Genomic DNA, 24,814 nt, shown 5'->3' on the forward strand with positions numbered 1-24,814 from the left:
GTTTCCAGTCTCCAAAGACTCCTCTGAATTACAGCAGAGATTGGCAAAAAATGGAAGTGAAAGAGAAAACTGGCCAACATATACACCTACAAGAAGTTATATTTAGTTACATCATTTCTTCGAAACATTTTCATTTTCATTTCTTTTCTTGTCCAAACATCTCAATGCAAAGCTTTATAAGACACATGCATTACAGTAAGTAATTGTCTCGCTCCCTCGTGTTTCTCTCTGTCTTGTGAAAGAAACTTTTAAATCTGGCTTTTAATAAAAAAGTTTTTTAGTTTACTTCCTTAAGAAATAAACAGTCACTTTACAGTGTATCCACTGATTATTTTTTCTTTAGGGACAAGAAGTGATCAGCTGTTTTGGCAGAAAAAAATCTAATTAAATTCCTATAACAGATTGTTTGGTGCTTTGTAAGAACCAGACTGTTTCTTGAGGTTTGCCGGTGTTTATTTGCAAATGCTGTGAAATTTAATAACATATAATGTTTCTCTTCCCTCTCCTTCTCTCTCTTAATGCCTTACATCTTAACAAATTACTTTGCGTTTCTCTTTCTGTTGTTTTGTTTCTTCTGTCGTCCGTGTGCTCTTTTATTCTCATGCACTCACCTCCTATGAATGTGTGTGTTTCGTGTTTTGCCACTGTCACTTGGATTGAGAGATTTATATTTAATTGTAGAGCATCCCTCTGCAATGGATGAAAAGACACCACCACCACCACCACCTCCCACACACACACAGCAGTAATAGTTATTAGAGAGATGGATGAAGAGTCTTAGCTCACTAGGGAACATAATGGCAGATATTTGATGTTAAGAAAAAAGGCACAATAAGAAGAAAGTAAAACAACTAAAAAGGGAAAAAGTAAAAAACAACAGTACAAATTATTATTTTCAGGCTATTTTTAACATGTGAAAATGAATAATTACTGGCTGAAGCTGCAAGATAAGTGAATAAACTTTTCTCCCCCTTCCTAGTTTAGTCATCATTTAGTCTCAGAAGCTACAGTTAGCATTTTTCTATATTGAAATCACCTCATTAGAACCAACAGCAGGTGAATTACTCACAAAATTATGCTTGCATAACATCTAAACATCTTTCCAAATTTATCTTGCACAAACAGAAAAACAAAATTGGTGTATAGCGTAGAAGTATAGCTAACCTGGCGGCTGCACTGCCCCACATTCAGACCACATCTTTGCACTTTTGTCTGTGTGTATGCATGAGGAGAGAAGTGTTTTTGTGTATGTGTTCACATAGTGTATCTCTATGTGTGTGCATTAGGAGTTGGTCTATAGAGGGCTCATTATGGACAAGTGCCCAAGCTTAATTTGAGAGATTCCGTCAATATCTGGCAACCTCAGTGGGCCATTGTACTCAACTGTGTGTCAACAAGAAAATCAATACTTTGATTGGAGAATTATGGAAACTGATTTTCACTGTGTGCTTTAAAACTTCCAATTAAATTACTGATTGTGTGCCAACAAGGAATACTGGCAATACGTGCCACTGAACAAAAAACTGCTTAACAACACTGGACATGTCATAAAATCTTTTATATTGACACTGTAGAGGAAATGAAGGAGCTGTGCTATTTTCCATGTGACTTCCTAGTGGTGCAACTATTTATCATACCTACATAGTCAATAGTAATAATGTTAAGTGTGCATCATGACTGTTCTCATTTCCCTGTTAACTTCTTGTCAATGATTTTCAGATATGCAGTGGGAGCTCAAACCTTATAAGACATTACTTGGCAAATGTGCGTGTAGGAATGGAACTCACTCAAGAAAATTAAATGGTCTTTAACCTTCCAGCTCATCAACAGGATGTTCATGAGGTGTCCAATTGTACCCATTTAAGAACACCATATGTAATTGATTGATAAATTCACTATAAGCAAGTGGACATACTGTGGTTTCCTTCTGCATCCTTTACCCAGGTAATACCCTTGTCTCACTTAAACAGACTGTTTCCAGTAATGAAAATCAATCTGAAGGGGACTAACTCCTTTTGCGTGTTGTGTGAGAACAACTTAGGACAGTGTTTAATGTTGATTCTTCTGACGTTCATGTGAGAAAACAGATTTTCTGTGTAAAGTATAAATCGTATGATCGTACAATGTACATAAAAAATCAAAAACAAAACACAGAATTGTATTAATACTATTATTTACTAGCAGATATTTTCAGGGATCTCGTGTCATTTTGTTGTTGTCACATCTAAAGTGACAACAGCCTCTTTTCATTTTAAAATAAGGCAACATTCATTTGGACTGGTTCACTGTGTGAGTGGCAATAAACTGAACAACCACTGTTCAGATTGCGGATAAGAATTTGTATAAAGTAAGGTGTTTTCCCCAAAACCCACTTGTAGTAATGGATAAATGACTATAAGAAAGAAATCCAACATCCACCCTATCAAACACCTTGGCAATAAAATATCTTCTGTAGAGATGCGCAGTCTGATGAGGGCATCAGATATTAGTTGGATGCAGGCTTAAACAGCTGGACCGGTTATCTGGGACATTTTTGTGACTCGACAGGATCGGCCTATTTAATCCCACGTTATTCTTTGTTCTATTTGCAGCATTTTGTGACTTTACTGACAGCTATCTCTGTGGTGCTCTGCTTGTCAGCTTTTCTCTCTTTATTTCATTCGTTATATTAGACTCAGCAGTTGTTGATAAACTTTTATGTTAGCTTTTACGGGAGGTTAACAAGTTGCTGAAAACTTAATTAGTATTATCTTCGCCTAATCTGCACCGCCAGGAAAAAGAGGACTCTCAGAAAAACAAATGACAGCAAAGCACGGCAGAGATTTTCACGCTGAACTGAGATGACACAAATTCGAATAAACTAATTTGCTTTTTCTTTGTCACAGTATTACTGAATATTTTTGTATTACATAGCACTTGTATTCATTTCAATATGTATTTATTTGTTATATTTTCTCCCCCTCCTGATGATGTAAGACTCCTCTAACAAGACTGAGCTGTCATGTTTTCAAATTTCAACAGAGGAAAGAGGCTTTTATTTTTTTTCTCTTCCTCGAAGGGTGCTTTCACCCCGAAGCATCATGGCTGTCTCATACAAAGACCAAATGGGATTGCCATTTTCATGAGATCATTTCAGCGGGTTGTAGAGGCCAGTGCTCAGAAAGGCAGAAAACCAGCCATCATCCTTGATTACAACACCAACAAAGCAGGTGTGGATGAGAGGAGAGAAGACCAGCCTGCTGGTCTCTTGTCATATAGCACCACATAATAGATATCACCACCTAGAATGTCAATTTGATATGTAGGGAGCTAAACTCTGAACCTAAAACTAGAGGACATGCCAGAGCTACTGGAGACTGCTCGCATGGAAGGAGCAAAAGAAGGACGGAGATTCTACTTCTTTCATATAATTAAATATAAATATCTCTTAAATCAATATAAATATAAATAAATACATATAAGGAAATATAATATGTCATATAGAAGCATATAGTGTAATAATTTCAAATGTGGTTTAGCTCAATTATTTTTAGTAACTCAGTTTGCAAACAGATCCTAACATTGTTACCAATAGTTCTGTTCCCCCACAAAATATAATGAAATCTGCCCCCAAAATATGAGTCACCTGCTGCAGTGACCCCATCTGCTGATACGTACCCTGCCTTCTGTATGATTGAAACCACTGATTCATAAGTTAGACGTATTTTTGATCAAGTTCTTCTTAGATATCTGTTTGACAGTGTTTTTTAGTGAGTGATTAATCAGTTAAACCGAGAAAGGCCAACATTACTCTTCCACACAATCTCTCTCAAACACAGTATCCCGTTGCCTGTCAACCACATGCACCTAAATCAATAGGAGCAATGGAACAGCGGTGAGCAAATGAAATCCAAAGACCCCATGCTCCTTTCATTCTTGCATCCATCACAGTGGAAGGGTAGTGAGAAGGGTGGAGCCAGTGCTCTGCAATCTGTCATCCCTGTTGTGCTCTCACAAAAAGGCATAGTGTTGGTCATGTCCTGAGTGATCCAAGTCGAAGATAGAAAGTAAAGACAGAGTTCAAACTGTGTAACATCTGGAAGACTGCTGATGTTGGGTTAATGCATGAAAGTCATGTCTAGTTACTCTGTCTTGTGATATTTTTATTAAAGACAATGGATTACACCTAAGTGTACGGTAGTTCAATGCAGTCTTGCACACGTAGGTTGTATAATAGTCACGACCTCTAACCTATTGATTCATGTTTCTGAACATGTACAGTTATACAGGGTTTTTTTCCGAGCTCAGTTTTTTAGCAGACAGGTGTCATATGTAGCGAATTGTACCCATGTATACAAAATGAAAGGCCAAAACAAAAACACATTTGGAGGTTGAAGGGATTTGGTAGTGAAGCGAATCATCTCATAGCTAACACAAATCCAAAAACAGTTAATGCAAAAAAATTTGTTAAAATCCTGGATTTGTTTAATTAACCAGTGTGTTGGTGTAAAGATGCAAAATTACAAAGAAAAAAACAAACAAAAAATCTGTCATTTTTCAATTGCTTTGGTTTTGGTGAATATAGGCTAACTCTTAGACTATTTACACTTTTTAAAATGGGCACAGCTCCACTTTAACAACCTTCTCTGGACAAGTAATAAAAAGTAAAGAGAAAAAAGAAGACGCTTCAGCAAACTGAGTAAACCATCTCAACACAGTCAGACCAAGGCAAACAAAACCGCCCGCTTCTTAAACTGCACCACCAGGGTTATTACACTTTTTGCCCTTTGTGTCACTGTGAAAGATCTTTTCACAGTATGCTTATACACACTTTGGGGTTTGAGGTAAACAACACAATGCTATGTTAGGGCACTGCAGGCACGAGAGAAAGAAGAGATAGCAGTTTCAAATTTCTACGTGTATTAAAACTGCCAGTGTCTGAAATATTACACACAAGGTAAGACAAGAGGGGAGAGAGAAACTGAAAGACCGAAGAGAAAGAGCAGTTACACTGTATATGATAACTACACCACAAACCAGATCAATAAGTAAACTCACTATAAGGTTTAATTGATTTCCACATAATACAACTCTAAAAATGAGTGTGGCTTGTAAATTCATATGTGTATGCCATTGGAAAGAAATTACAGTGGCTGGTTGTGGTTATCATTTTTATAATGGAAATTGTGTCATTTAATGTGAAATTGAAAAGATGAGACGGTTGCCAAAGCTGCATGCTTATATGTTCAATATATATGACTCTCCCACTACCTTATGTCTTTATTTCTAACTGTTATTATAGCACCTATTACAGCTCCTATTATGGCTCTTGAAGGTCGTAATCTAACATGTGGCCATGCCAGCTATAAGTTACTCTTTCAGCTGTTTTATTACAAATATTAAGGATGAAAAGCTCTATCTGTACTCTTTTATTTGATGAGAAAAAAAAAACATATTTGTATTTTACCACGCTGGATTTCTTCAAGTCCAGAGTCAAAGCGAGTCACTGCAGTCCTTTAAGAAAGAAGAGCCCTGAATCAAACACTGTGCTGAAGTGTCCTCGAGAAAGGTAACATTTTGGGAGGTCTTGGTGTGCTGCTAAATGGGGCCTCTGAACTCCCATTTGAGACATGTAGTGCTTCACTTTAGAGCTACAGTGGAGATGCTGGCTTTTAAATTTTGTCACGTCTTCAGCAGGATCTGCAATATTTTCTTAAAAACTCACATTTACTTTTAAATAGCTTTAAAATGCAAATAATCAAAAGGACTTCCTCCTTTGATGCAACAGGAAAAAAAAATCTTGTTTTAAACATGGCTTTTAAATTAAGTATATCCAGCACATGCAATTTCATGTTTAAGTAGATACTAGTGCTATGAAATTATTTATGTTTACATAATATACTGAAGCCTAATGGCTACATGTTGTAGTGGTTAACACATTGCACATTAAAGATCCCTGGTTTGAGACTGGGAGGAGATGCAAACCCAGCCCCAGATGGTTACAAGTTAGTGTACTCTTTGTACCAGTCCACAGGCCAGATAAATGGAAGGCTGCACCTGGAAAAGCATCTATAAACTGCACTGCATCTAAATATGTTGATCCATTTGCTGTGTGGGAAATAAGGGAAGAGCCAAAAGTATCTTCTAATGTACTGGAGCCTATTCATAATTAAATGATGTCTTTCACTCAGCTTTCATCTTCAGATGCTTCCACATCTAACAAACTATGAGAGTTCATAGTTATTATAGCACATTTTCACTGTGTGTTTAGTCATCAAAACCCACATCCTGGTAAAACCCTACCTAACTGCAGGATCAACACTGGTTAAGGGTACCATTCCTCCTTTCAGCCCCTTATTCTCTATCTCATTTGCCTAAGCGGTGATATGTCACTCCCCTCCACACATGCTGATTGTGTCTCATCTCAGCTGACACAGACCAGAGACCTTTATTTTTTCTTCCTCAACAGCCCAGACAAACTATGCGTGGGAAAACGGGGGAGAAAGAGCTTGTCGTTTTACATATCTATTTTTGCCAGAGAGGCAGACAAGCAGCCTGGAATGTCAATGTGCGGCTCAGCAGCCTCTGACTGATGTGAGATCACAGTGATGGCTGCACACAGTGGTACAACGAACACACACATACAGACTTTGTCAGTGGGTGAGGTAGCAGGGTACAACCATAGACAGCTTAGATAAGAGCGGGTCACCCAGATAGAGGAGAGCATGCTGTACAGATACACAAATATTGTCGACATAGAACGTACATTCAAGCTCATGCTTCTGTTATAGTTTACACAAAAGTGTAGCCCTCACAAAAAGGTACTGACTTTAAGGGTCTCAAATAAATAAAAAAAATAAGATGCAATTCCTAGATCGCATGCCTTAATGAAATGTATATACCTTTAAAAAAAGTTTTTTAAGGACTATTTATAGACCACCACTCCACCGATGAGTGAGAAGCAAGGACCTAACTGGTGTCAATAACAGCCAAACACTGAAGTAGCTGATAAAGACAACTTTGGCATTTCAATCTGTAGAAAAGGTCACCGCTATCTCATTTCTTTCTTATCTCTTTCTCCCAGTCTCAGTTCAATTAAATTCAAATCTGCTTTATTGGTTTGACACAAGAACAGCGTGATGCAGAAACAGAATTGTATTGATTGAGGTATAGTAATATTATGCTGACATGATGTACTGATGATGGATGTAAGATGAAATGAAAAAACAAAGTCAATAAAATGTGATGGTTATAGCACAAAGGATGGACATTGTACATAGCAACAGTTTACAGTGAAGGTTAAGGCCTCAGATTTTTATAGGCCATTGTAATAATACTAATACTGCTATTAGTAACTCTTAAAAATCAATACCTCAGAGTGTACCTAAAGGCAGCATTCTTACAAGATGTCCAGAAATAATTAAACAGACGCAATAACTCGACTGCTAGACTAAAACAATAAATATTTATTGAAATACAGTGTTTCATTTAGTTAATTGTAATATCCTCTCTCTGCAGACAAACTGGATGAAACACAGACAAACACCCCCACAACACATTGCCTCTTTCCTGTTTACACAGTCTGCTGGTCATTGTTAAGAGGAGGCTGTCAGAGAGACACAGAGAGCGGGGAGAGTATAGAGAGGTAGAGAGAGAATAAAGAAAGGAGAGAAAGATATCAAGAGAATGGGTAGGGGGAAGATGAACAGTAGCAGGTTCACAGGACAGTAAGACAGAGCAGACGGGTGGGGAAAAAGAGGGAAGTGAATGCTGGGCTACATGCACCAGTGTGTGAGGATGCTCTAAGTGTTGTAATAGTTGAAAGCCAAGTTGTCCCTAATAACAAAAGGAAAATGCTGACAGTATTAGCAGAGGGATGTTTTGATTAAATTTAATGGTGCATTTACACCAAACAAAAAAGAGTTTTACATGCAAACATACAATTACAAAAATTTGCACAAGATGCAGATTTGCATCTGCATGAACTGAACCGAACACTAACTGAGGCATTTTGGGGGCAGCTGGAGTCAAACAGGTAATTACACAAGTATTTGGACACTTACAGAATTTTTCTGGTAAATACCATAAGCTCTGTGTTTTTTTGCCATCTCTTATCTGGCCTTACTGTTTTTGCATGTAACCAGGGGTTTGCACTTTGCTGTAAACCCTCTCTATTAAATTGCGTGAAGACCTCTTTGATGAAGACTATGAAAGCGTTCTTTACTTGTCTAAGACAAATAAAATTATAATCCACTTTAGTTATACTCTGTGGTGTTTCAGGCCTTTTGGTGTTGCTTCGCCCAGCAGTGCATTTAATCTTTCTGTGAATGTACCAGATTGTTGATTTGGCCATTCCAGATTTTTTTTTACTGTTGCTCTGATTGATTTTTCAGTCCAATAGCTTCCTTCACTTACACCAACATCGCACCTAGAGTGAACTTGCTATGCACGTTCAACACTTGGAGTTAACGCCACATATTTTATCTAATTAATTAGTTGTCTAATTATAAGTGAACAGGCCTTGCCTGGGCATAAAACTGCAGAACTCCTCTGTATATCTGGTGTGAATGCACCAAAGAGAGAGCAGCTAGGATTACTTAAGAATTAGGTATGTAAGAACGAAAAACCCATACTTATCAACTATGTCCAACACATAAAATTAATTCTTTAGAGACTGTAGATTATAATAATTATGTTCATATTTTTTGTGTTTTTAGATGAAAATATTAAAAAAGATAAATGAATAAAAACATTATCTTAAGCAGTATTTCCCCACCAGGTAAAAGTTTTCTGTTTAGGAAATAATTCTTCAAACTATTTAAAAGCATAAAATGTGACACTAATATGCCACAGAGTTAGTTTTAGGGTTACACTAAACAGAAGGACCAGTAGAAGAACTTGAGTGGGAAATAGTAGAGATACAGTACCTATGCAAAAGGCTGCGTCAAATTACAACAGTTTAAAAAACACTTGATTTTAATCAATCAGCACCCAACTTTGGGAACTGCCAAGAAAAAAAAACACTCATGCAGTCATGACTGCTATTTCAAGTTCTAGTTTAATGGCCAAAAATTAATTGTTGGTCAATGTGATGTGCTACTTGAATACAGAACAATAAATCAGTCAAATTAACTTGAAGGGCAGGGTGTGGGTTGTTGAGAGTTGTATCTAAGCAGCACTGAGAAATAGACCAGTGCATCACAGAGCTGACAGATATGGAATTACTGCAGACTGGGCCTTTGTTGCCTCCTTATAACTAATGTTTGGCTCTCTGTAGCATCTCTTGAATTGGTGTGCATGCATTGATCCAAAGAAACCATAGCTCTAAAGCTGGGTACTATATATGAGATATATGAGACAATTAGAGACTATATATGGTCGTCAAAGTTTTTGTAAGATAAAATTAAAAGTAAAAAAATAGCTTATTAGAACATAATTTGGGCATAAAATGGACAACATGTTAAAGGATTACCCGAATGCCCACTATGATATTTCCAGAAGACTATTACGTTTGCCTTGGGTTTCAGTTTGGCATGATGCAATCTCTCTCCCACGTCTACCTGTCTTTCTGGTAACAGTAAGAGACATCTTTCTCTGGCAAAGCCATCTGACTCCAGTCTGTAAGGCTTAAACAAGCTTGACTGGAAATAAGTGCAGGCTATACGGGATTGTCTGGGCAGCTCGATCAATTAGGACAGAGAGAGCAGCAGAGAGACACAGAGAAAGCAAGTGGTGGGGTATGGCTTTCAGCAACCTTTAGAATTTGTATAAAATGTTAAGTGCATTTTAGAGCGCTTGCCAGCCTAAACATCCATCTACAATGAAACCATATCCCTCTAACAGGAACCATCCTCTGACCCCAAACGACCCCCATCAACCTCCTCATGCACAATCGAACATCTAGATTGAAGTTAGACCAGAGAGATGAGAAGAACACAAGATGTTTCTCGCTCTCACTTATCTTTCTGTGTTTCTAAAAGAGAAGAACGGACAAACTCTGGAGCTCCAGGGGTTGAATCTTTACCAAGTGACCTCATCTTTCTTCCATTACAGCTCTAACTCAGTTAATGAAAGAGAAAACTGAACAATCTGCAAACTTTTGAATTATTGCATAACGTTTTCTGCTTCAAAACTGCCTGGAGAGCTAACTTATTAAGTTAGAAATTCATGCAATTTTTAGGAGTAACAGCCATATCAGTTTGGTTATCTGTATACACTCTACATTATAGGATCATTCAGGCTGTTTTATTGATTCTAATAGCTTTGGTAACATCAGTTCAATAATGCTAAAGAACAATTACATGCAGTTTTTGACAGCGATTCACTTTTTATTTAGATGCTTTGCTTAGTTTATGTTTGCGTGTGATGTTTTGGAGACAAAAATATTGGATTTAGGGATTGTGCCATTATTGAAAATTTACTTTAAAATGATACAGATGGAGAAAGAGAAGTGGTTTTGTTCTGCACTTGTGTGCCCCAGGACTTCTACCAACAAAAGAAGCAAAAGAACTCGTGTACATCCATACCAAAATAAAGTTAAGAGAAAAAGAAATTTTTTTAAAAAAAAGCTCATTTTATGAAGGTATTACCTTTCTCTGTATGTTGTAAATACAAAACAATCCAGAGCTTTTCCTTTGACCTTAGAAGGTCAGCCAGCACAACCAGTCTGTTGCAAATTACCAATAAACAAACTTTAATACAAAAGTGAACAAAGCTTTTTGTGTGTGAAACAGTGTCACATCTCATCTTTCAAATAGAACTCTTTAGTAAATTCATTTGTAGACTTTATTTCCAGACCCATGTATTTGCAATAGTATCACCATAAACACCCAATACTTCTCCATTTATGTCACTAGGGGTCTCTGTATATATGTGATTCTGGAAAATATGCAAAACAAATCTGTTATCTATATGAAATCAAACATATCTTATTATATATGAAATTTTGTACTGTGAAATCAGCATCCTTAAGGTCTCTCTGGTTGACATTTTCAGCAATGTATGTATGCTTTCCTCATGTCCACAATTCTGCAGACAGTACAGACATTTTGAGCAACCCTTTTCAAAACTGTATATTTGGCTAGAAAAAATGAGAAATAGGTGAAAGTGAAATATTTACAAACATAAATCAAAATTCACAACATGAGCAAAAACAGAGGTTATGTCATTTTAACAAGCTTGAAAGTCAATATTTGATTTGGTCACCTTTACTTTCCAACACAACTTGAACTCTCTTAGACAAGCTTTCTTCTAATGTATTTACATAGTTTCCAGGCTTCCTGAAGGACAATCCTGAACTTTCTTTGGATGTTGGCTGCCTTTTGCTCCATTCTCTGTCAAGATGTTGAAGTCTGCCCTCTGAGGATGCCAGTCCATGACTTATAGTGCTCTATTCTAGTTATGTTTTTACTCCATTGGGAGTAAGAGCGTGTTTAAGATCACTGTCATCTTGAAAAATGAAGCCATTGCCAACCAGAAGCTTTTCGGATGTTATTGCAAAGATCAAAATCTCACTTTACTTTTCTACATTCATAATTCCATCAATTTTGACAATATCTCCAACAAAACTGTCTTAAATGCAGCCATAAATCATAACAGAGCCTAAACCATGTTTTACAGATGGTTGTAGACAGTGTTTTACCTTTTCTCTCAAATCATCTCCTAAGATACTGATCATGATTTGAACCCAAAAGAATGTTTAAATTTTGTTTCAACACAATACTGGTTAGACGCAACATTAATTCATCACCGGAGTTATTGGCTTTTGATGTGTGAATGAGTCATGCTTGAATGTTAAGTGGCTTAACAAACAACAGAACCATTTCTTTGGTTGGTTAATAAAACATTGACAGACCTTCAAAAAGCCTGGAGAATTATTGCTCCAGACCACTTTGAAAAAATACAAGAAAGTCTGGCACCTTGGAAACAGTGCAAGACATTGATTCCTCTTCTTTCTCTTTTTCTTCTTTTTCCTGTTTTTCATCGTCTTCTTCTTTTATTCTTTTTGTTATACTTTTCTGATGTCTTTTTGACCTTGAACGCTTTGAGGTCTAATACCACACAGACTACTATATGTTCTCATAGCAAGCGATGACTCCGTGCCCACTGTTAACTCAAAGGTTGGGTTACCCCAGGCCAATTGATGGAGGTCCTTGCAGACACTGACTGAGTGTTAAATTACTGTGAAATTGCAAATGTGCCACACGAAAGTAGCATAAATCTTAATCTTGATTTTTCAAGGTCAAACAGTACTTGTACCTGTTGCACAACCACAAACATGCTACATGCCATTTGTGTGCAACGGTCTATGAACAGTTTCGGAACTTTTTGATCGCAAATTATAAAAGAATCACTATGCAGTAATAGTAGGAGTGTGATTTAAAGAGGAAGAAGCATTTTCATTGAGTGTTATGTGTAAATGTGTGACAACTACAAATGACCCAATCAGCAAAGCAATATTGTTGTTCTACCACAGATAATGCATCTGCTGGTTTAGCTTGTCACTTGAGTGGCTACTTTGGTCAGGGTGTAAAATGTCAACATTGTGTTGGTCAGTCTCGGTTTGTAACATTTTCGTTTCCATTTGAACGTGTCAGGTTGGATTTTCTTTAGTGACTCATTCAGTGGTTCATGGCATGCCTGTGTCCAAACAACACAGGGTAAGATGCATTTTCTTCAGTAGTGTCATAATATGATAATGCTATATGTACTTTACACTAGGACACAATGCTTGGCATTAAATCTCATTTTGCGTGTGTGCTTATCAATGTGTATGTGTGCTTCTTCCCTTGGTTTTCTATCTGACCACAGAGAGTGTGACAAATGGATGTGTCAGAGCTTGATGGAGCACTGCGATTGCTCTGCTAGGCACAAAGCTATTACAAGACTATATAGACAGCCCCAAAGAAAAATCCTGTTTCAATCAACCACACATAATCTGGGAGACAAAGAAAGATGTTCAACAGTTGATAGAGAGAGCCAGGCACTCTTCCTAAAGTAAGAACGCTTTCCGAAAGACATTTTAAATCTGTTAGTATCTTAAAAAGTTGAATTTTCATCAGGCTAGCAGAAAATCATTTGCAGTACACTTAAGTATATACTGTTTGTCCAATTTGTGTTTGTATTTGTGCAATATATCAGGGATAGTTATATATTAGAGGAAGAGCTATTTTGTAAGATATTGTATTATCTAATATTGGTACTTTAGCTTGCGTGCGCCAGTAACTGTGCAACTGTGACCATGTAATTTCCTCTGGGATAAAAAAAAACATCTGATCAGAATCCAATAACTACATTAAATGTGGAAAATGTTTAAAAATGAGCCAAATGTTTTCAATAGATGACTCTTTTGGACTGCAAGTAGGCAACATTTATTACCCATAGCATTTTGCCATGAGCCATGCCATTATTATACATGTAAATAGTGGTTTGATACTGGCTTGGCGAAATTAACAATTCTTTCCCTTAAAGGATGTTGTCTATATAACTATATATGACTTGCTTGTTGCTCCTAAACCTGTCTATATCTTCATTCATTTGACCTGTCTATATCAATAAATCATACAATGAAAAATATGGCAAAGCAACCCAGAACTGCTGATGAGCTGTTCAAACTTTTTTTGAATTGAAGTTGTAATAACTTTAGCACAACATAAATGATACAATGAAAACATCTGCAAATCCATGACACCTTAATCTCAATCACAAAACTGTAACAAGCACTATTATCTGACCAACATTAACCACTCTAATAAAAATCCTGGATTATTACCTCTTCTTGCTGATGTTAACAGACTTTTTGGATAGTGTGACCAAACTGTAATGTCTTTTTAAGGCTCTGATCAGCCAGCTGGGAGTGCAGCATACTCGGTGCCAGAGAACAGCAGCGCTGAGGTTTTAGGTTTGGAATTCTGCAGAAATGTGTCATTGTCACTGTAATATATTTTCTGATGCAAGTGAAGTGAAACAGACAGGGATAAACAGCCTACTAGAGATAAAGTACCGTGACCTTGGGCAGGTTTTGTCTAACTGGGCCACCACACTGTTCTTTTGGTGTACACATAAAGAATCTATCCATTTGTGTATGCAAATATGTGTGTGTGTGTGTGTGTGTGTGTGCAGGTGTGTAACCTGTTAGTAACTTGGATAGGTAGTCTTTTCTATTTTTATGTGCATGCAAGTTTGCAGTGTGCGTGCGTGGAAGAATAATGAAAAAGAAAACTGTCAATATGCAACTCTTGGTATACATGTTCCTGAGTATGTGTGTGTCAGCAGGTCCCCCCATTATAGGCATCTTACCAAGAAGTCAATATACAATTGGCTGCTTGAATACTGCTATAACAGCCAGTCTTACAGTGCTGTTGCTTGTCTATCTAGCTATGAAACATTAATGGATTCCCAGCTTAACCTCTTGTTGCCTGTCTCACCAGCTTCTTCTAGTTCTCTGTCTCTGTGTCTGCATTTGGCTTTGCATTTAGAGCTGGAGTTTTCTGCCAGCTCACCTTACACTAAAATTTAGTTGGCACACTTGGCCTTTCAATAGACTGCCATCAAGATACAGCAAAGATAATGGTATAGGATTAGTGCAGTTATGAAAGGCAGGAAAAAACGATGAGTGGAAGACAACCACAGAGGAAGACAATAAGAATAATATGAGAAAAACACTCTGAGAAACAAAGAAGTAAAAGTTGTTTTGATTACTTTTAGGTTTAGGTTTAAATGCTCAATTAAAAAGTAATGCTGCCAAAGTACAATACTGAGTAAAAAAAACACACACCCACATTTCTTTATATTTTGCTTCCACAAAACTAGACTTTTTTGAACAATTGTTCTTCAGGATTTCTAAAGGTACTTTTCATTCTTTTGCAGTCCTTACACCTGAACATCATCAGATCTTTGCATGGTGTGTAGTATGTCTTAAAAAAAGTAAGATAACTGGAGAAGTGAAGGACAAAAGACATGAATGGTAAATGGACTGGTTCTTATATAGCACTCTTCTACTCTCACTGAGCCCTCAAAGCGCTTTATACAACTTGTGCATTCACCCAATCATACCCCACTGGACTGGAGGAGCCTGGGATTGAACCACCAACCTTCCGGTGAGTAGGTGAAAAAATCTACAAATCCAAAAAAATCTGTCTACAGCAGGTGAACAGTATCAGAAAATCATGTCCTTTAGACCTGAAAGATGCATCTAGTGTTTCAGCTGAACTAGCTAGAAATGGTCTCAGTGGAAGGCTGGTTGCCACGGAGCCATTCTTAGGGAAGGGAAATGGAAAAAAGACTGAAGCATGCCTAATTATGCAAGAGGTGGACTGAAAATCAAATCCAACAGGTCTTATGGAGTGATAAATCCAGATTTGAAGTTTCTGGTTCAAATTCTGGTCAGTATGTACAGCGGAGATCAGGTGAGAGGTACAGCAGTGAGTATGTGTTTATCCATCATGCATTACCATTTGGAAAGCATCTGATTGGTAACATCAGCAGAGAATGATCACATGCCAGTGCAGTAAAAGCATACCTAGTTAGAAAAAAGAGAATAATTCCTGAAGACAATACACGAAAGCTTACCTAAGAAAGCTCAGGGCAGTGCTGAAGAATAAAGGCGGTCATACCAAATATACACTTTGAAGCTTTATTTTTGCCTTTAATAGTGAAGTTCCAAGTATGTTTGCACATGTTCCAATAAATTGCTGCAACTATTTCCCATTTTTCTGGCAAGATCAAAACTAGTTTCTGTGCTCAAATCATATCAGAACTATTATTAAAAAAATCAATATCAGAATTTGGATTTACTTGTTTTTTTCTGAAAACTGTCTATTGGAGGTAAAAAATTACTTTGTTTTGGGCACTGACGTTTACTTAACCAACACACAGGTACACTTCTTACATATTACAGGAATACAACACTGAGCGTAGACTTGTGAATGAAGAATGAAGGTCTAGTTAACTCAGGTTGTGATGCCTCACCTTACCTTCTGAACACACATTTTTATGGAATATGGACTTTAACCTCAAAGACATGGTTGTGCCAATGTCAAATAACGACCCAGTTGCCTTCATGGTACGACTGCTGTTTTTATAGAAACTTCACTGTAGGCTTAACTTAGACTGAACTATTGACCTATTGCATGTGAGAAAATTTCCAGAGCTTTTCACAGATAGATAAGTCTATCTGTCTAAACTCCGGCTGTCTTACAGAAACCAGATATTCTATTTTCTCTCCTTGGTTGCTAGTATTTCCTGTATTTATGTATTCGGCTCCTGCATTCAGCCAGGCACTAATAATCTCCTCACTCTTCCCTCCCTCAATTTTCCCCTCTCTCTATTTGCATCTATCCTGTACCTCCTACTCTTTCTCTTTCTCTAACTCAGCTTCGCTGTATTCCTCACACGGTGAGGGTTAGCCCAAAAACCTGTCAGGATATGTTCCGTTGTCAGCGAGATGCCGAGTGGGAGCGCATTAGATATTGGCCTCAGTGTGTCCCTGACAAGAAACAAGCCAATTAAGGAATCCCCCAGCACTGCTTAAGCCCGGTTATGGCAGAGGTCCCTGAGATGAATACTGGTGTGCTAAATCATCATACCTTTTTTATATTAGAGCCTCCGTGGGGAGAAGTGGAGTGGTTCAGGATTATTTCCTTTTTTTCCTTGCAGAGCTGCCGGCCATCACTCAGCAGCACGCCTTAGAGAAGTTTATCTGAGCTATGAAGGACACTGACATACAGATTTTCTTCTGTCTTCTTCTCTCTGTTATTCAGTCTCACTCTCAAGGCTAATAGTATTAGGGATGGAAAAAGTGCTTTGAGATAAGCCTCAGGTCACGTAGTTGCAATCAATTACTGTGGTTAAATATTGCGATAAAGAGATTAAGGATTAGGACTGGGGGAAAGTAAAGCGGCTTGATATGATGTACAAATGCTTTCATGAGTCCGTAAGCATTTTAATGCGTTTAATGTGTTAGTCATTTTATTCATTCTATCCAACATGGCCAACTAACCCTCTGTGCCTCTGTGATTTCACTCTCTTTTCAGCTCTGTTTCTTCCTGATACCCTGTCGTGCAAGCCCCATATTTAGTTTTTTCAAAACTTTCACCAAAACTGGAAGACCAAATGAAGCTAATTGAGACCAACAACGAGCACATTTCATTTGAGCCTTGATGGAGATGTCTGCTGTTATTCCTAATTTCTCATGCTGACTTGCTAGGGCCAAAAAGCTTTCTATTTCTGCTTCTACTTCTATTTCTATTTTCTAATCATTTGCAGCACCCACAAAACTGATTGCAACAGTCACGACACATATATGGCAGTGGATGTGTCGTGCAATTAAAAGTTTTTAAACGTGCAGTAGCAAGAACAGTTTTAAAAGAAAAATACAACAAATATGAAAGTACGCCCTTATGGTCCTTGTGGGTTTGTTAAGGTGACGTCAGAGTGATGAGAAAGCTTAAACAGTAAAAAGTAACAGTCGGTATCCTACAGAAAGTGAATGATGAATGTTTTCTAAATGTATTAAGAATCAATATGTATTGAAAAAAGCAATGCTATCTCAGAACAGTAATGTGGGCTTCTGTCCAGTATACTACCACGAGGGTTAGCAAATAGATGTAAAGAAATGCAAATCTAAAATCGTGCTTTTGCTACAATACCGACAGACTTTCCATCACTCTGGAGGACTCTGCACTGATACAAATGAATTTCATGGAAACTAATCTAGCCAACACTGTAACCACTACTTGACTAAGGCTAAACGTATCCTAAACTTAGGCTAATCTGTCAGCCTACTGTAAAAGCCAATGATTTATCATATTGGGAACTGATTTTTGTTCCTATTACAAAAAGAGACTTTGAAAACTGATTTATGTGCCCGAAACATTACAAATACACACACACAGTGTGCACACAGACACGCGAGACAAATGTGCTGTTCTGAGCCTTACGCCTGTGAGGTATTGAGGTTGCACAGTCTAATATTTGACTGAGCAGTGTTCCGGCAGCAGTAAACGAATGTGCCGCCATTGTACTCCCCACTTACATAACACTGTTTATACGCCCCCAGTAGATATGAGTTATTGGCTGCTTGGGATCTCTGACAATAGATAAAAATAGGATTACGCTCTCCCTGCATAATGGACAACTATCAGTCTCTGTGTTGAAACCTGCCTTTTCTCAGTTAGCATTACAATGTCAACGTGTGAAAACAAAAGGTAACATTAGGCATTCTTAATCCCTTAAAGCTCTTTTATGTAATTTAATAAATTAGCTGCTGCAATAACTGCTTCAACGACCCCCCGACACGGTCACCCCCCACCCACCCCCCAACGCTGGGAAATGACTCATGCATTTTTCAGCACTGTGTCTGCATACAGCTACAATATTCAGAATGGACAGATGCCAAATCAATCCTCTTTCCTTCTTCTGTCTCTTCCATTTTCCCCTTCTGATGCCCTGTTTTTTTATCAATATAGAGCATTTCAAAACATACCCCCCCCAAAAGAAAAAAAAAACCCCAAACAAACACTAGTTTATGTATGAACTTTAACTGGAGAAAAAAACATTTCAGAGTCAAAGTCCTTGAAAGACATGGCGTAGATCAATTTCCGCTCAGTATGCAGAACTCTGAGTGAAATCTTTAAGGGTGAATGTGTTTTTAATTCTGAGGATATTTCCACGTTCAAGCCATTAAAAAACATAACAACAGTCCTCCTTAGATGGTTTCCCATTATGGGCCAGCTGAAACAGGTCTATTAACTTTCGAAGCAGAGTAAGGATAAAATGATTAAAGGACACCTTGGCACTGAAAACTGAACCTGACCAACACGTATGATCATGTATGCTGTTGGTAAACATCTGTTCATAGATTTCCAGAGTGTTGTAGACACCTTGAATGTGACCCTGTAGGGAAATGACAGCTAGGGACTGAAAGAACCACCCACAATTAATTAACTGAAGTGTTGCACACTTTCCCTGTAATCTTCATTTTAATTAAAAGTATTCCCAGACAACTGTGATAATCAGACACAAATCTGTCCATAGTAAGGATTTGGTAGCCCAGTACTGCTGAGAAACCTACTGCACCTAATGACAACAAGAAGTGTTAAAAAGTATATGTGTGCTGTAAAGATTTCTATATATAGGTCACATTTTGCATTTGATTCCAAGGTAATAATTTTCATTTGAAGCTTGATTGTTTTAGGAAAACACATATCTTACATATATAAGATGTAAGATATGGAATTAAAATTAGGTTTCATTTTTTAAGGTATGTTTGAAATAAAAGCATACCTCCCAGCAAAAAAGATTTAACAGGACAGCTCGAGGCAGGAGATGTGAAGCAAAGACACGGAGTGAGGTCAGTTACATGCTGAGATGCACCTGGGTAGATAGGGAGGTAGTTATCCTCATTTGGAGCTGAAGTGGCTGTGAGTCAATTAAAGGTACATTAAATCTCTTCTCATTCAGGTACAGCATATATAACTGGGGCTACATATAGCAAGGATGTCATCCAAATGTTGCGACTGGATGCTCATATATCCATTAAGAAATAAGAAAAAAAACAACAAAAAAAAAAAAAAAAAAACTTGCTTGAGAATCATCACATTTTAAAGTTTTTCTTTTTCCAGTAATATTTTAATCCAGTAACAGTTATCTTTACACTTTTGGATATAATGCAAAGTGTCGACAAGTAATTCAGCATGAATTTTTGACGTTATGCGAAATGTAAAAAATGATATTGCCACAGCATTAAAATGCTTGCAAGCCCCTGGAGTGTACTCTACACAGCCACTCATCTTCCTCTTGTTACAGGAGTTGTTTAGAGGCTATTGATAAAAAAAAAACCCAGATTCATACATATATATATATATTTCCACTTCCTCTTCAATTTTATATCATATACACAGCTATATTCTTTGCAAGTTCATCATTGGGGAATCATTTTAGGACAGAAACTCCATATGAATTTATTTTAAGGTGTACTGGGCAGGACTGACTGACAGCAGTTTATGCCCAAAACTAGAACTAGTGTGCAACTCTGATAGGCAGCTACATGATGCGCTGCTGTATTGGCCTGATACCAAGCTGTGTCTAATATGGTGGAGATTGACTTACTCTTGCTTGCTTCCAGGTAGTGTGGGGGATTTAAACTATTTTACCTCCCCAGATCTTCACACCTTCCCTCAGGCCTCTCACCTCATGCCTTAAATATTAATGGTAAATCGGAGGACAGAGGATGAGTGAGGAGGGGAGAGGAGTGACAGCTCAATCATGAAGACAGTAGCCTCCCTCCCTCCTCCCTAACCCTCTGGGCGGCTGTCACCATAACCTACATGATGTAATCACCTCCATAACCCTGATATGGGCCACCAAGGGCCATGTGGGGAGAGACAGAAAGAGACGGGTGGGGGTGAAGTCGTGACACCATTTGATCACAATTACTTTCAAAGAATACATGTAATTATTTATTTCTATGGAGAAACTACATATTTTCAGGCAAGGACTTTTTTGGGTTTATTTTCTGCATTTATAATGTATCTCCTACAATCACAATGCCAATTAGTTACATTAGTAATAAAATCACATGGTTTTAGCCACAATGAAGCAAAGTGAACATCCATCCATCCATCCATCCATCCAGTTCAGCGTAAGGATGCTAATGAGTGCTCTTATGGCATCAGTACCTATTCCTCTGAACGATACAGCAGATGTTTCCACACTCACATTATACCTTCACATCAGAGCTGACTTTTCTCTTTTTCAAAGTGTTTTCCACAAAGTGAATCTGATGCGATCCTACAAATGGATGGATTTTACACAAAGTCAAACTATTGCAACATCTCCTTTTGTGTAATCTTTAAATCTTTATGTCAGTTTTTTTTTTTTTTTTTTACATTTTAATGACCTATCAGTACAGAAACTCAATCTTGCACTTGTGTCTTCAACCCAGCTGCAGTGGTAGTTGCAAAATGAGGCAGATTACAAAAATCAAGAGGTGCACAACCTAGGCAAACAGAGGCTCGTAAGAGCGGATGTATTTGATGTCAATGTTGTCATAAAGCGGTTATTATTGGGGCCCAACAATCAAAGGCCATGGCCAACTCTGTGTATTTCACTATAATGGCCACAGATGGCTGTTAGTTTTCCACATCTATTATCTCTATATAAAACATCTCTGTACACGCTACATTTTAATGTATTTGAATAACAATAAATCAGGAAGAACATTTTAAATAATATATCAATGGGATGTTTTGTGATATTTAACCATTTTTCTCCTAAGTTTCCTCTAACACCCCAGCTGGCTTTCATTTGTAGGAAGTACAGACTGTCAGTCCACTGTTTGCCTCAGCTTCCAAATGTGTCCACGCCTATTTATTCTGGAAGAGGCTGTAAAACTGCCTGTGTAAGGAGTCCGATACGGGTCGGTGAGTCAATAAAACTCACTTCTGACCACTGACGGTGATATTGAGGTGAGTTGTTGAGGATATCCTGAACTTTTGCTGTTGGTAAGTGCTGCTGCTTTTGCTACTGTTGGCTGGTGTTACTGAAACTTTCTTATAAGTGGATCCAAGGTCGTCAGACTCAGGCAATTAGAGAATAAACTCTCATGTGACATGAGAATATAATCAAACTGTTTACCAGAGGGAAAGTAAACAGCAAACTTTAGGATATATTGAAGTCTAAAGTTTGGTGGCATAACATTAATTTATAATTAGCTCCCTGGCAGTACAAATCTTAGATGGTCATACAGAGTTTAAAAGAACTAATTATTATTTTTAAAACTAGCTTATAATTGACTCTTTTCAATATTATTTTGTTTTACAGAAGTGATGAACTTGCTTATAAACTGTAAAAACAGAAGTTCCGTTAACTCACACTTGAGTGTGTAGAAATAATCACAGTTTTTGCAATTTTGCCTCTGTACACCATGACTTTACAAACAGTCAAGATGTGCAGACAGTCAAGATATGATGGAAGTGTAGACTTGTAAATTCAATTCTGGGGTATTTAACAAAAGTTCAGTACTTAATTCTGAAATATATACTTTTTTTATACACCCATTTATAAAGACCCCCATAAAATGTTGTGGTCAAGGAGTGGTCAAATTAACAATCTGGTATAGTCGTAGAACTAAAGTGCAAGATGACGGATTTCCATGGTAAAGAAAAAATCCTTCACTACATCCAGTCAAGTCAAAAACACTCTCAAGGAGGTGGGGACCTCACTCTCTAAGTCTACAATCAAGAGACAATTTCTTGAATGTAAAAACAGAGGGTTTGCAACAAGGTGCAAACCACTGGTTACACTCAAGAACCGATGAAATTAGACTAAATAAGACTAAATGAAAAACAAAATTAACTTAATCTATCATCTGTCAAATATAGTGGAGGGAATGGTACAGTATATACATGTGTGGCTGCCAGTGGAACGTGGTCAATAGTGTTTACTGATTGTGTGACTGCAGATAAAAGTAGCAGGATGAATTCTGAAGTGTACACAGGGCTACTCTCTTTGTTCAGATTCAGAAAAAGGCTACACAGCTAATCAAACAGCGCTTTGCAGAGCAAATGGATAATGACCCAAAACATGCTGCAAAAAAAAAAAGCCCAGGAGTTTCTCAAAGCAAAGAAAATGGCATCTTTTACATTGGCTAAGTCTCTCACCTTATTTCAGCCCAATAGAGCATGTTTTTCAGCTACTCCAGAAAAAACTGAGGGGACCACAAACAAGCAGCAACTGAAGGTGCAGGAAAGACCTGGCGCCATTTGGTGATGTCCACAGGTTCTATACTTCAGACACTGAATGCATGTATGAACAACAATTGCGGTTTAAAATGATGTTCTTTTTATTTGGTACATATAAAAATGGTAGTAATTACTTAGCAGTTTTATCCAATCTTATTTAAACTCCTTGAATTAAAGCTGAAAGTCTGCACTTCGATCACATATTGATTATCTTATTTTAAATACACTGTGACATTGTAAAGAGATCAATGTCCAAATACTTATGGACCTCACAGTTTTAGTGTAGCTTCTCCCTCTTTCCTGTATTTAGGTTCCACCATGAATTGGGTCGTGTCATAGTTAATTGGCATGGAGGAAAGACCGGGATATGAGCAAAGTGGTGGAAGTCAGGCAATTCCACTGCTATTCCTTATTGCTTGAAGACATTTTCAATCAGTCTTTTAGGTATTGTGTCAGCACGGTGAGAGAAAGCTTTTGATGCAGTGTGAAGGTTTTGATCTGAAGATGTTCCAGTTTGTTGTCAGTGCATCTATATTTTATCAAGGCAATATACAGGAATTGTTTGACACTTGCTGCTTTTTCCAAAGTTCTGATTTTCAAGTGGACACGAAATTGCTGTTGGGCTTCAAGCATTTACTGTCTGAACAAAATTGGAAAATCCCTTTGGTGTAGCTGACAGACAAAAACACAAAATAGGGTATAGAGCAGTTATTGTTTCTATGCTGAGAGGCAACCTAAGTTTGAAAGAAAAGTTGAAAACTACATTCTTGGACTTTGAATAAGATGGCAAAATGAATCGTGAAAGAATGGCGATCTTAACATTTTAAGAATGTATATTTAATATGGAAAAAAAAGCATGTGTGAATTAAAGAATAATGTGGCCCAAACGTGACAGAAACGGTGTTTTGACAAACCATCCTACTTTGGCAAAATGTCCTACCGTAGGTAGTTTATGCACATTTCTGCTGTCACAGAGTAATTCCAGCATAAATTTAAGTAGGTATGACAGTTTGCCACTTAACGTTGCCCATCAGAGTATGCTTGTAGCTTATATTCTTAAAGGCAGGATGGTTTGCCACTTCAATTTACCCGTTAAATTGTGGCTATAGGTAACATTCACAAAGGTAGCATTGTTTGGCACTTAATTTCACCCGTCAGAGTATGTTTCTAGCTGTTATTAACAAAGGTAGGACAATTTGCCACTTAATTGTAGCCTCGAAAGTATGCTTCTAGCTCATATTCACAAAGGTAGGATGCTTCACCACTGAATTTTAGCTGTGAAAATATGCTTCTAGCTCAGATTAACAAAGGTAGAACAATTTGCCGCTAAATTTTAGCTGTTAAAGTATGCTTGTAGGTCACATTCACAAAGGTAGGATGGTTTGGCACTTAATTTTACCCGTCAGAGTATGTTTCTAGCTGTTATTAACAAAGGTAGGACGGTTTGCCACTTAATTTCGTGTTGTGCGCATGCGCAGAAACGAGTAGGATGGTTTGTCAGGTAGGATGGATTCCCAGAACACCGGGACAGGAATTAATCAGGAGTACGAAACTGAACACCATAGTAGGAGGTTTTAAACCTCACCTCTATTTTGTATTTTCTGTGAGGACAGAGTAATCTGAATACAAAACGAATCCACAAAAGGATCATTCTACCAATTTTGTCCTCTTTAAATCAATATAAATGATCTCATTGATGCAACAGTAGCTATTCCTTTTTTAACAAGACATTCTGGACAGTAATAATAAATGAAATAACATGGGACAGAGGTTCCCCTCTTACCCCATTTATTGGATATGTCTTCCATCCAAGCTCCCCAAGCACAGACGTTGTATCCAGCAACACAACTGAAATGAGAATAAGAGGAGGAAATACATACATTAGCCATCTGGGAACACATAAAAAGTTCTCTTTCACACTGTAAATTGAAAAATCTGTCAAAAACGTGTTCATCTAGACATTTTTCATATTAACGAAAATGAGTTTCTTGGATGAATATTTATGAGCACAGTTGCGTGTACAGTAGGAGCAACATTTTTGCCACTTGCAACACAATTTAAAGTTTGATGGATTGCAGTCAAATTGCTGTCAA

At 37.5% G+C, this 24,814-nt stretch overlaps 1 protein-coding gene across 1 annotated transcript in view; it reads right to left on the reverse strand.

Annotated features, from left to right (window-relative positions):
* LOC120731327 (ephrin type-A receptor 6-like) overlaps positions 1-24,814 on the reverse strand; it is a 179,260-nt gene that overhangs the window by 144,221 nt on the left and 10,225 nt on the right. Inside the window, exon 2 of the mRNA XM_040028310.1 lies at positions 24,505-24,569. Within this exon, the coding sequence (XP_039884244.1) occupies positions 24,505-24,569 (65 nt within the window). The remainder of the gene's footprint in view (positions 1-24,504; positions 24,570-24,814) is intronic.

The sequence above is a fragment of the Simochromis diagramma genome, unplaced genomic scaffold (assembly GCF_900408965.1).
Source record: "Simochromis diagramma unplaced genomic scaffold, fSimDia1.1 OVJJ01000343.1, whole genome shotgun sequence".
NCBI lineage: Eukaryota > Metazoa > Chordata > Actinopteri > Cichliformes > Cichlidae > Simochromis > Simochromis diagramma.